This window comes from Myotis nattereri (genome assembly GCF_964212035.1).
Source record: "Myotis nattereri genome assembly, chromosome: 20".
NCBI lineage: Eukaryota > Metazoa > Chordata > Mammalia > Chiroptera > Vespertilionidae > Myotis > Myotis nattereri.
The window spans coordinates 4,726,076-4,737,962 of record NC_138096.1 but is presented as its reverse complement, the minus strand read 5'-3'; the positions used below and the strand labels follow the sequence as shown (position 1 = coordinate 4,737,962).

At 51.3% G+C, this 11,887-nt stretch overlaps 1 protein-coding gene across 3 annotated transcripts in view; it reads right to left on the bottom strand.

Annotated features, from left to right (window-relative positions):
- The window catches only part of GPR137B (G protein-coupled receptor 137B), a 499,787-nt gene that overhangs the window by 483,060 nt on the left and 4,840 nt on the right, over nucleotides 1-11,887 (bottom strand). Inside the window, exons 3-7 of one of the 3 annotated variants that reach the window (XR_013997263.1) lie at nucleotides 10,755-10,977; nucleotides 9,583-9,633; nucleotides 7,969-8,097; nucleotides 6,753-6,877; nucleotides 5,009-5,629 (exon numbers count right to left, since the gene is read on the bottom strand). Coding sequence is in view for 2 of the 3 variants with exons in the window: in XM_081114339.1 (XP_080970465.1) it covers nucleotides 5,518-5,629; nucleotides 6,753-6,877; nucleotides 7,969-8,097; nucleotides 9,583-9,732; nucleotides 10,755-10,977 (739 nt within the window). In the remaining variant the exon portion in view is untranslated. Of the gene's footprint in view, nucleotides 1-3,707; nucleotides 5,630-6,752; nucleotides 6,878-7,968; nucleotides 8,098-9,582; nucleotides 9,733-10,754; nucleotides 10,978-11,887 lie in introns of those variants that run through there. The other 2 variants (XM_081114340.1, XM_081114339.1) reach the window with 2 other exon arrangements.

Here is an 11,887-nt window from a genome sequence, read left to right as displayed (position 1 = left end):
GACACTGACTGCTTTGTAAACACTTGGCTGGTAGCACCTCTCGGCGTTGTGTCTATCTCGTCACCTGGTTGGGAACCTCGCACTGGGTACTATAACGACGGACATGATGGTCCAGCTGATGAAGCCAGAAGATGCAGACGAGGCAGCGACCCCCCCTCCAGGGGCACCAGCCTGTTTTCTTAGTGGCATCGATGTGAGTGAGAAACGCTCTCTATTGAAATGGGTCAAGTTTGCCTGTTGCTCCTGTGGTGATTCCCAGCCTCCGAGGAGGGTCAGACAGACGAGTAGTGGTTTTCAGGTTTGACACCTGGTGACTAGCACCTCTTGACGTGTTCACGTGAGAATGCCTGGCCCTCCGTGGTCTCTGCGTGTGTTGAAACTGTGCCGTGTTTCCCAGCCGCCCTGGTGCCCGTGCACGTGAGCGAGGACAGCCCCTGACCCTCAGCGCTGCCTCCCGCTGGACACCGGGATCGGCTCGCAGTAAACCTCTCGGCAGTTTGTGAGCACAAGTACCCGCAGAAACCACGGCTTTTCACCCCATAGCCTGGGTGCCGGGGTCATGGAAAGCGTTTGTAAAACAGCACAGCACACACGCAGATGCGAGTGTGCTCTCTTCTAGGGAATATCTGCAGGAACAGAATCGCAAGTCCCGTGCTGTTGTACCCACTGCATTGTAGGCATGCAAATTAAAGCAAATGTTTCTGTCATCTTTCCTTCTTGTTTCCCCTTTTATTTATTTACTAGTGGCCCGGTGCACAGATTCGTGCACATTGAAAGGAAATTAATTAGAAGAAGTATTTTAATATCGCTATTCGCCCTTTCTCTATAATAGAAGTGTCAACCAAATTCACAATCGACAATGACAGCTCGAAACATGTGCGATGGGTGCCAGCGAGAGCTTCATATGTATCGCACACGCACCAGTCAGCGTTTATTTTTAAATTGCCAGTGCGCGTCCTATGTTCCAGCCAGTCAGTCGGTTGGACATACATACATACGGTCGGTCACTTAGCCTTTTATATATATAGATTTATTTATTTACTAGAGGCCCAGTGCACGACATTCATGCACTTGCGGGGAGGTGTCCCGCAGCCCAGCCTGCGCCCTTTCACAGTCCAGGAGCCCTCAAGGGATGTCCGACTGACAGCTAAGGCCCATCGCCTGCAGGGAGCAGGCCTAAGCTGCCAGTCGACATCCTTAGCGCTACCGCTGTGCTCGCCAACCATCAGCCTGGCTTCTGCCATTCGGTCGTTCTGCTGTTGGGTCGATTTGCGTATTAGCCTTTTATTATACAGGATTTATTTAGTGTAAATCCTCACCCGAGGATATTTTTCTATTGTTTTTTAGGGAGAGTGGAAGAGAGGGAACGAAAGAGAGAAACATTGATGTGAGAGAAACACATGGATTAGTTGCCTCCTGCACAAGCCCCGACCAGGGCCCAGGCTGGGGAGGAGCCTGCAACCGAGGTACATGCCCTTGACAGGAATCGAACCCGAGACCCTTCAGTCGCAGGCTGGCACTCTGACCACTGAGCCACACCAGCCAGGGCATTTCCCCCCCCTTCAAACACTTCCTCTTTTGAGAGGAGGGTTTGATTATAATTTGTGGAGAAGGGAGAAAACCCTGAGCAGTCGGGTGGTTCCTTTGGATTGGGCGGGGCCCTGCCTTAGGGGTTTGCACAGGCCGTCGCCTGGGTCCTAAGGAAGGACCGAGGGGAAGGGAGGCTAAGACACTCGCCTGCAGTCCAGGCGGAGGGACGAGGACTTGAAACCAGGAAGTCTGCCTGGAGCCTCCTCCCAGGACGCGCGGCACCCGTGACCTCACACGTGGGTTCGGTGCCATTCCACTAAGAACCGGGGGCTCGCAGCATCTTTTGAATTGTACCGCGTCACAGGCTTTTTAAATAGACATGTTTTATTTAAGTTTTTGAACAGGTAATACATTCACATGGTTCAAAAACCACAACAGAAACGCTCTACAGTGGAATGTGATGTCTGTCCCCCCTCCCCGCCCCCACGGAGGCCTCTGGCCTTGCTCAGGGTCCCAGCCACACGGCGGGAGGCACAGACACGGCGGGAGGCACAGACACGGCTTTACACCGAGTGGCGGCCCAGACGTGCCATTTGCTTTTCTCACTTAATTTTCCTTGGCAGCTCCCCAATATCACTAGATAGCTTTCTCTTCGTCTTTTTTTTGTTTTGTTTTGTTTTTAGTGACTGCTTGCAATCACTTAACCAACCCCCTATTAGGAATCACGTGGCTCGTTACCAGACCTCACGTAGGTGTCACTCCACACGCATGTAATGATGCAGTTGTAGGATTCTGGGGCGAAAGACCGTATGCACTTGTGTGTGTGAAAGGTTTTAGAACGTTGCCCTCCTTAAGGGTCAGTCACCCGTTCCCGTTCCCACCTGTCATTCAGACCATGCCTACCCACAACCTCACAATCTAGGTGTCGTCAGAATCTCCGTTTTGCCAGATGCAAAATTACAGGTGTGCGCTTGTAGTTTTATTATAAGTAAGGTCGACTGCTTTTGACGTTTGAGCCGCCTGCACTTCCTCTTGTTTCTACCTCGCCCGTTTTTAGCCTATAATGGAATTCCTAGGAGTCATTTATTGGGACTTTGCTTATGGTGGCTTTGCCATGTGGTTTTATAGTGGTTTCTGGACTTGGAGTCACGCTAAGATTCCCAAGTGGAATCTTCATTCCACAGCAGTAATGTCCCTGTATTTTCTTCTAGAACTTTTATAATTTAGTGTGTGTGTGTGTGTGTTTAACCTAAATTTTTATTCCTTTCGAGTATATTCTGGCCTAAGGATTAAGTTATGGATGCAACCGAGTTCTTCCCAGATGACTACCCGGTCATTCCGCATCGTTTATTGAAGTTCGTCTTTCCCTCACTTTAGTGCCCAATTTTGTATTGGCAGGTTTGTGTGTTTGTTTTTCTAAAGATCTCTAACACTGAAGCGTCAGGATCCACCGAAACTGGCTGTGGCCTCGCCAGCATGGCTCAGTGGTTGAGCGTTGACCTATGAACCAGGAGGTCACGGTTCCATTCCCGGTCAGGGCACATGCCCAGGTATTGGGCTCCATCCCCAGTGTGGGGCATGCAGGAGGCAGCCGATCCATGATTCTCTCTCACCATGGATGTTTCCATCTCTCTCCCTCTCCCTTCCTCTCTGGAATCCCTAAAAATGTATTAATAATTTAAAAAAAGGACATTGGGGTACTTGAGAACAGTAATCGCCATTCCTCGCCTTCTCTGAGCCTTTAGTGTCTGAGTCGCTCTGTTGCTGGACTTAGCAGCATGTAAATTAGGAAACTAAGGAAACTTAACCTTCCTTTCCATCCCAATCCGCAGCACATCGCAGGGTAAACATGGCCATTTACTACAGGAGAAAACTAGCCTGACAGTTCTTAACGTCCTGGCTGTGCTTATCATACTTGTGCTTCAGCGTCACCTTTTTAAAGGGGGAGACGAGAAAATTAGGCACTTTTTATCCTTTCCAATACAAAATAATAATTCCTATAAACACTAGCAGCTTTATCACCGAAAGAGATTATGGCTTTTACCAAATAATGTTGGGCATTTCCATTTTCCTGCCAGTAATAACAGAATAACCAAGTGTTTATATATCATAGGATGAGTATAATCATTATAGGATCTTAGTGATATTTTTATCACGGTGTTTTTTTTTAATTTTTTGGTGGTCAGACATGGGTGGTTTACTTACTTGGGGTTAAATCTCACTGTGTTTTTAAAAAACACATCTACCATTGCCCAGGCCAGTAGCTCCTTTGGAGCATGGTCCTAGTGCGCCAGGGTTGCGGGTTCGATCCCAGGAATCACCCAGTGAATGCATGAATGGGGCCATTTCCTGGAAGGGGGCGGTTTTACAGCTGCAGGAGATACAATTATCATATATGTTACATGTCACATAAATAAATCTATCTTGGAGTGCTGGAATGGCACTTGTGGCTGGAGAACCAGTATTTCACACCGTGTTTCACTTACACGAGAGACGGCGTAGAAGCAGCTGTCTGCAGCGTGTCCCTCGCGTGACCGAGAGGCGTCATGAGAGGCAGTATCGAGGGCTTCTCCTCCCGGCAGCACGAAGCACGCAGCTTCCAGAGGCACTTTCAGAGCGACTTAAAGGGCGCTGCCCGGCCGGCGTGGCTCAGTGTTGAGCATCAACCTATGAACCAGGAGGTTGCAGGTTTGATTCCCGGTCAGGGCACATGCCCACTGGGGGGCGTTGCAGGAGGCAGCTGATCGACGATTCTCTCATTGATGTTTCTCTCCCTCTGTCTCCCGTCCTCTCTGAAACTAATACAGATATATTTAACATAAAATAAAGGGCACTTTTAAATACGGTTGGAAATGGAAGGAACCCTGTTGGGGTTCCAGTCTTGTGGCTCCAGGGCCAGGGTGTTTATTACTGACCCCCTCTGGGACCCTCTCCTTGTCCCTTCAATGTCATGGGCGGTCAGTGGACTGGGAAAGGTGCCTTCTTGCTGCCGTCCGAGGTAATGAGTGGATATCACACGTCTTTGGGCTGAAAACAAGGGCACATCTCTGAACCCAGCAGAGGAGTCAACTCTGTCCACCTTCCCATGATCCTTTGGGTGCAGACATTAGTGCCCTCCTGAGAAGGACTCCCAAACCCTGGGCAACACTGAGATTCTTGGCATCCACTCCCTGGGCCTTAACAACCTCTAAGGAACCCGTGACCTCTAGGTGGTCAGTTGATACTCTGCTACCTTCTACCTTTCACCCTGGGCGCTGTCAGGAGGGTCGCCCAGCGCAGAGCTCAGAATCCAAGGGACCTGGAAAGGTAGAGATCTGAGAAACCCATTCGTCCAAAGCCTTAAAGAACCCTCAGACCATACACTGTATACTTTTCTTATTTTTCTTCCCATTGATTTTTAGAGAGAGTGGAAGAGAGAGGGAAAGACAGAGAGAAACATCCATGTGAGAGAAACACATCGATTGGTTGCCTCCTGCACGAGCCTGGACCAGGGCCCCGGGCCAGGGAGGAGCCTGCAAACAAGGTACGTGCCCTTGACCGGAATCGAACCCAGGACCCTTTGGTCCGCAGGCCGACGCTCTATCCCTTGAGCCAAACCGGCTGGGGCATCTATACTTTTTAAAGTGAATTATGCATCAATGTCTGTGCAAACTAGAACCTGTATTACAGTAACCTTCTCCAAACCCCCTAGTATAGTTTAGCATTATTATTTAAGTTATATAAAATACATTTTTATAAAAGTACAGAATTTTTAAAGTTTAAATTATACCCCTGGAAACAGGCGGCCGGGGCTCCCTTCTTAGTACTAAAATCAGGTTGTGTTGATCTACATTATTGCTTAGCCCTAGGGAGCCAGGAGAAACCTGTAACCGATAAAAATCAAGTCCTAGTTCGTGAGGAAAAGTGCCCTAAAGATTCAGCTTTCGTTGCGTCCGTTTTTCTCAAGCTTCTCAACCGAGGAATGGTCCGTAAAGCTGTTAGCTGGTGCTACCCATGGCGTGGCTTGCCAGGATCCACTACCAGGTCCGGAGGGAAAGTCCCCGCTGGTGCCAGGAAGCTGTTCGTCTGCTGTCCCCAGTCATAGTAGTCGGGAGCGAAACTTCAAGAGAAAAAGGGGTATTTCAGCGACGTGAAACACTGACCTTACTATCAATGACTCTGTGTAAACCACCGACAATTCCGAGGATTCTTAAGGTGGCTTCTTTTTTAAAAAATATATTTTTATTGATTTCAGAGAGGAAGGGAGAGAGAGAGAGAGAGAAACATCAATGATGGAAGAGAATCATGGATCGGCTGCCTCCTGCACACCCCCTACTGGGGATCGAGCCTGCAACCCAGGCATGTGCCCTTGATCGGAACTGAACCTGGGACCTTTCAGTCCGCAGGCCAAGGCTCTATCCACTGAGCCAAACCGGCTAGGGCTAAGGTGGCTTCTTGAAGCCCATTGTTCCACAAGCCAGTGCTCCGGGCAGCGGCGAGAGGTCCACGCACAGCCTACTCAACTCTAGAGCCCACAGGTCCAGTGATCCTAGAGCAGCCGTGGACAAACTACGGCCCGCGGGCCGGATGCGGCCCATTTGAAATGAATAAAACTAAAAAAAAAAAAAAAAAAGATCGCACCCTTTTATGTAATGATGTTTACTTTGAATTTATATTAGTTCACACAAACACTCCATCCATGCTTTTGTTCCGGCCCTCCGGTCCAGTTTAAAAATCCATTGTGGCCCTCGAGTCAAAAAGTTTGCCCACCCCTGTCCTAGAGCCTCAAACCCATCATTGGGGGGGGGGGGGGGAGGGCGGTAACACAATGTCGTAGCAACGAGCGATCTGAATCCTAACGCGGAGTGGATATCCTTCGCTATCTGCGGGTCTGTGCCTGTTTTATCATCTGTGACTACCCCATGGGGCTTTTTTGAGTTCCTACCTATAAACTGCTTAGGCCTTAATCGGCAGGGCTCAGTGGTTGAGCGTCGACCTATGAAGCAGGAGGTGATGGTTCGATTCCCTGTCAGGGCACCTGCCCGGGTTGCGGGCTCGATCCCCAGTGGGGGGCGTACAGGAGGCAGCCCATCCATGATTCTCTCCTCATTTATGTTTCTCTCTCTCTCTCTCCCTCTCCCTTCCTCTCTTTAATCAATAGAAATATATATATTTTTAAAAAGCTAACGAGCCTTTAAGAATCAATCCAGCAGACTCTTTCCCCAGCCTGAGCGAGGGCTCACCTTCCCTGAAGTCCCTGAGGGGCGACGTTCCAGGCGAGGTCGTCGTCGCTGTCGTATCTGCGAGGGTTGTCGAAGAAGTAGGACCTGGGGCTGAACCCGTGGCTGGGGACCATGCCCGGACTGGTCTGGAAAGACAGGGACTGGTCAGCGTGCCTCGGACACGGGGCTCGCGGGCAAAGGGGAAGCAGGCCTCCTGCAGGAGACAGGAGGGGTGGTTCTCTTCTGGGCAGAGGCCCCCCCCATTCTGCTGCAGAACATGTCTCCTGCTTTCATTTTGAGGAGGTTCTCTTCCTTTTACCACATGGACATCTTTCAGAGTTCTGCTGACAACCGTGACGTATCACAGTCTGAACCCCGAGACGAAAAACCAGACAACGCCCAGATTAGCCAAGCGAGATGGTCCCAAATTGCATATAAACCTGTATAATAATAATGTGGGCATTCCCAGCAATTTAAAAGAATGACATTAGCCGGGCCAGCATGGCCCAGCGGTTGAGTGTCAATCTATAAACCAGGAGGTCAATCTATAACAATTCCCGGTCAAGGGCACATGCCCAGGTTGTAGGCTCGATTCCCAGTGTGGGGCGTGCAGAAGGCCGCCGAGCCATGATTCTCTCTCATCATTGATGTTTCTCTCTCTCTCCCTCTCTCTCCCTTTCTAAAATCAGTAAAGAACATATTTTTAAAAAATTAAAACATAAAAGTCAACCAAGAGAGTCTGAAACAAAGTTGTTATGGGATGGTCTCTTTCTGGCGTTTCTTTGTCTGGTTTTGGTATAAGGGCAATGCTGGCCTCATTAAACGCGCGTGGGAGCCTTCCCTTCAGGGGGCTTAGGAATCAAGGGCCCAAAAGGCTCCGTGAAACATGGCGACGTTCCACATCACAACAGGCTGAAGGCGGCTTTCGATGGACAAGCTGAGAAAAAGGCTCACGGTCCACCTGTGCCTGGAACGGGGCGCGATTTCCTGCAAATACCACGCGGTTTCTCTACTCCAGTGGTTCTCAACCTTCTGGCCCTTTAAATACAGCTCCTCATGCTGTGACCCAACCATAACATTATTTCCGTGGCTACTTCATCACTGTCACGTTGCTACTGTGATGAATCGTCATGTAAATATCTGATCTGCAGGATGGTCTTAGGCGACCCCTGTGAAAGGGTCGTTCGACCGCCAAAGGGGTCGGGACCCACAGGTTGAGAACTGCTGCTCTACTCACCAGGTCCTTGGCAGGGTTTCGGACGCGGAAGAAGTACACGACCAGGGAGGTGGGCAGGAGCTCCCACACGAAGAGGACCACCCCGAACACCACGTACCCCGCGTCTCCCAGCTGGTTCTTCAGATCCGCCTGTGGAGGGAGGGAGGAGGTGCAGCCAGGGGCCGAGGGCCGAGGAAACAGGCCAGACAGACAACGCACCCAAGCCAGCTGCAAAGGGCCCATCCTTTTCCTTCTCTCTCCCGTCGCATCGAAGCGCGGCAGCCAGAACTAACCATGCGCTCGCTCTGCAGAAACTCTGCATCTCGCATTCCATCTACAACATGTCTCAACGGCTCCGTGTTCTTTTTCCGTCCACACGAATGACATGTGCACACGTGGCCACATGTTTTGCTCCTAGATTCTACGCGCTGCAACACACAGTCTCTATAAATAACTATCCTGTAAAAGCTGCAGAATGTAAAGAATGGTGGTCCTATTTTAAATCTGTTATATAAGCTCCCCTGGCTGTGGTGACTCAGTGGCCCAGCATCGTCCCATGGACCAAGAGGTCCTGGGTTCGATTCCCAGTCGGGGCACATGCCCAGGATGTGGCCTCAATCCCCAGTGTGGGGTGTGCAGGAGGCAGCTGATTAATGATTCTCTCTCATCACTGATGTTTCTCTCTCTCCCTTCCTCTCTGAAATCAATAAAAAAGTATATATATTTCTTTACTGCGATGGCTTCTCTGTGTGTTTCTCTCCCTCCGAGGCCGACAACCCCTGGAGGCAGGGATGGAGGGGGTCTGTTCTCTCATATCCCAGCTCTGTCCGGGGCCGGAGAAGCAGTATGTGTCAGGTGAGAGAATGCAAACTCATTCTCGCTTTTTCTGAGCTTTTGTGAACAAGGATGCCAGATGATATCTCACGACCTTTGTTCATCTGCTTTATAATTTATGCATTTCCAGAACAGATTACAAAGAGAGAAACACAGTGAGACCACTGAGAAAATGAGCTTTCGCGAACACCTGAATGTCCTCAGTCCCCTTCGTCTAGATTTCCTCAAACGCTATTGGTACTCGTGCGCCATTAAAAAAAAGTCTAGCCCTAACCAGTTTGGCTCAGTGGATAGAGCATCAGCCTGCGGACTCAAAGGTCCCAAGTTCAATTCCGGTCAAGGGCATGTACCTTGGTTGTGGGCACATCCCCAGTAGGGGGTGCGCAGGAGGCAGCTGATCGATGTTTCTCTCTCATCGATGTTTCTAACTCTCTATCCCTCTCCATTCCTCTCTGTAAAAAAATCAATAAAATATATTTTTTAAAAAGTATTTGTAATTTCATGTATTTTCAAAACCTGAATATAACTGGTTTTACCTGTGCAAATTTCACCCTGCAGTAAGACCATTTCCATTTCTACGGAAGCATTTGAACTGTAAGGAGAAGGGGCGTGTGTGTGTGTGTGTGTGTGTGTGTGTGTGTGTGCTGCTTTCACAGGTACTACATCCGTCTTACAGATGAGGATGCGGTTCCCACACAGGCGACTCTCAAGGTCACCCAGCTGTTTAAGCAGCCAAAGCAAAGAACTCCACACTCTTGCTACGTGGGATGCCGCAGGGGACGCCCCGTCGCGCCCACTGACCTGGTCGGACACGTTGTACCAGTCGTAATCGAAGGAATGCACGTTCTTGCTCTGAGAAAAGGATAAGATGAACAGGTTGTAGCAGGCGCGGGAGGCGTACAGCAGGACGACGGTCACGCCGACGGCGGTCACCTGGCACACGGAGGAGCCCTGCAACGCGGGAGCCGTGAGGGGCGCGCCCACTCCAGGCGCGGACACCAGCCTCCTCCCCGACCCCTCCACCCTCGGGCCGCAGACCCTGCCCCGACCTCGCGCCCCACAGCCCTTCCTAAAACCCCCAGTGAGCTGCCCACGGACACTGCAAAGCCTGGGGGTGGATGTGCAGGTGCCTCCAGCAGGTTAAAACCTGGGCCATTTGCCAGAACAGGAAAGGCAGGCGGTTGGTTGACCGTCTCTTTGTGCTTCCATGTCTCTGGGTCTGTTTTTGTTCATCAGCTTATTTTGTTCCTTAGATTCCACGCGGGAGTAAGATCCTGTGATGCTTTTCTCTGACTGGCTTATTTTGCTTAGAATAATAGCTCAGGGGGAAGGCTGGGTGGGTGGGTGGGAAGAGATCAACCAATGAACTTCTGTGCATATATGCATAACCCGTGGACACAGACAATGGGGTGGTGAGGGCCTGGGGGAAGGTGGGAATGGGCTGGAAGAGGTCAATGGGGGGGAAAAGGAGAATCCATGTAAAACTTTCAACAATAAACATGAAAACAAAAAAAAGGCTTGGCTGGTGTGGTTCAGTGGTTGAGCGTCGACCTATGAACCAGGAGGTCATGGTTCAATTCCCGGTCAGGAAACATGCCGGGTTGCAGGCTCGATCCCCAGTGAGGGGCGTGCAGGAGGCAGCCCACCCATGATTCTCTCTCATCACTGATGTTTCTCTCTCTCTCCCTCTCTCTCTGAAATCAATAAAAAGGTATTTTTAAAAATAAATAAATGGAGTAAAACGGTGGTTGCAACCATGGCACCTCCAGGCCAGGAGTTCATCCATCCTGCACGCTCCGCCGCCCCGAGCCCCCCACACGGAACGCGTCTCGCACACCAAGTTCAGTGGCCTCCGCCCCTCCCCGTCTGGGCGGCCGCGGCGTGTGGCTAATCATTGGCAGGTCAGGTGTGAAGAGCACGGACCCGGCCGCTATTTTTAGACCCGGCTCTTGGGGGCCCGTCTGCACCCTCACCTTGGACTCCAAGTAGATGTTGGCCAAGGACATCTTAGAGATCTTGTAGAGGCAGACGGACAGGGAGACGGCGCACAGCACGAAGAGGGTGTCGTTGATGGCCACGCGCACGGAGACAATAGCCTTCCTCTCCCAGGTCCCCGTCTTCACCAGCACCGCGCAGGTGAGGTTCACCAGCAGGAACACCAGGCTGATGAGCAGCGAGGCCAGGTACAGGGGCAGCCTGGGAGGGGGAGAGGTTAGGGCACCACAGCTGCCCAGTCTGGGCCAATCTGGAAGAACACTGGTATTTTTATGGTGAAGCAGGACGGGCCCACGTTCACACACACTTCTGTTTGTCTGCGTTTTAATCCTCCCCCGGGGATATTTTCCCACCGATTTTTAGAGAGGAAGGGAGAGGGGGAGAGAGAGCGAAACATCGATGTGAGAGAAACACATGGATGGGTTGCCTCCTGCACGCGCCCCCGACCAGGGCCCGGGCAGGGGAAGAGCCTGCAACCGAGGTTTCCCTGCCCTTGACTGGACTCGAACCCTTTGGTCCGCAGGTTGATGTTCTATCCACTGAGCCAAACCAACTAGGGCTTTTTTGTTAGTTTGTTTATTTTAAATATATTTTTATTGATTTCAGAGAAGAAAGGAGAGGGAGCGAGAGAGAGAGAGAGAGAGAGAAACAGCAATGATGAGAGAGAGTCATCGATCGGCCGCCTCCTGCACGCCCCACACTGGGGATGGAGCCTGCAACCTAGGCATGTGCCCTGACCGGGAATCGAACTGTGACCTCCTGGTTCACAGGTCGACGCTCAACCACTGAGCCACACTGGCCGGGCGACAAACACTTCGGTGGTGGGCTCTGGAGGCGGGCGGCCCAGGACTCAATCGCAGGCTGTGCCCTTAGGAAGGTGCCCGAACTCTGGAGCCCCTGGCCCGGCCCCGGGCGGCCTGAGGACCGAATGCCGTGGATGTCACCGTGAATGAGGACGCGCCCGGAGCACGGGCTCAGCTCAGAGCTGGTTCCACGAGCAGCTCACCACCCGCCCCCTGGGAACCTGCGTGAGCCTCGGTGTCATCAACTGAAAACAGTAAGTAACAGCGACGCCCGTCGGCTGCGGCCTCTCTCCTCACCCAGAGCCTCT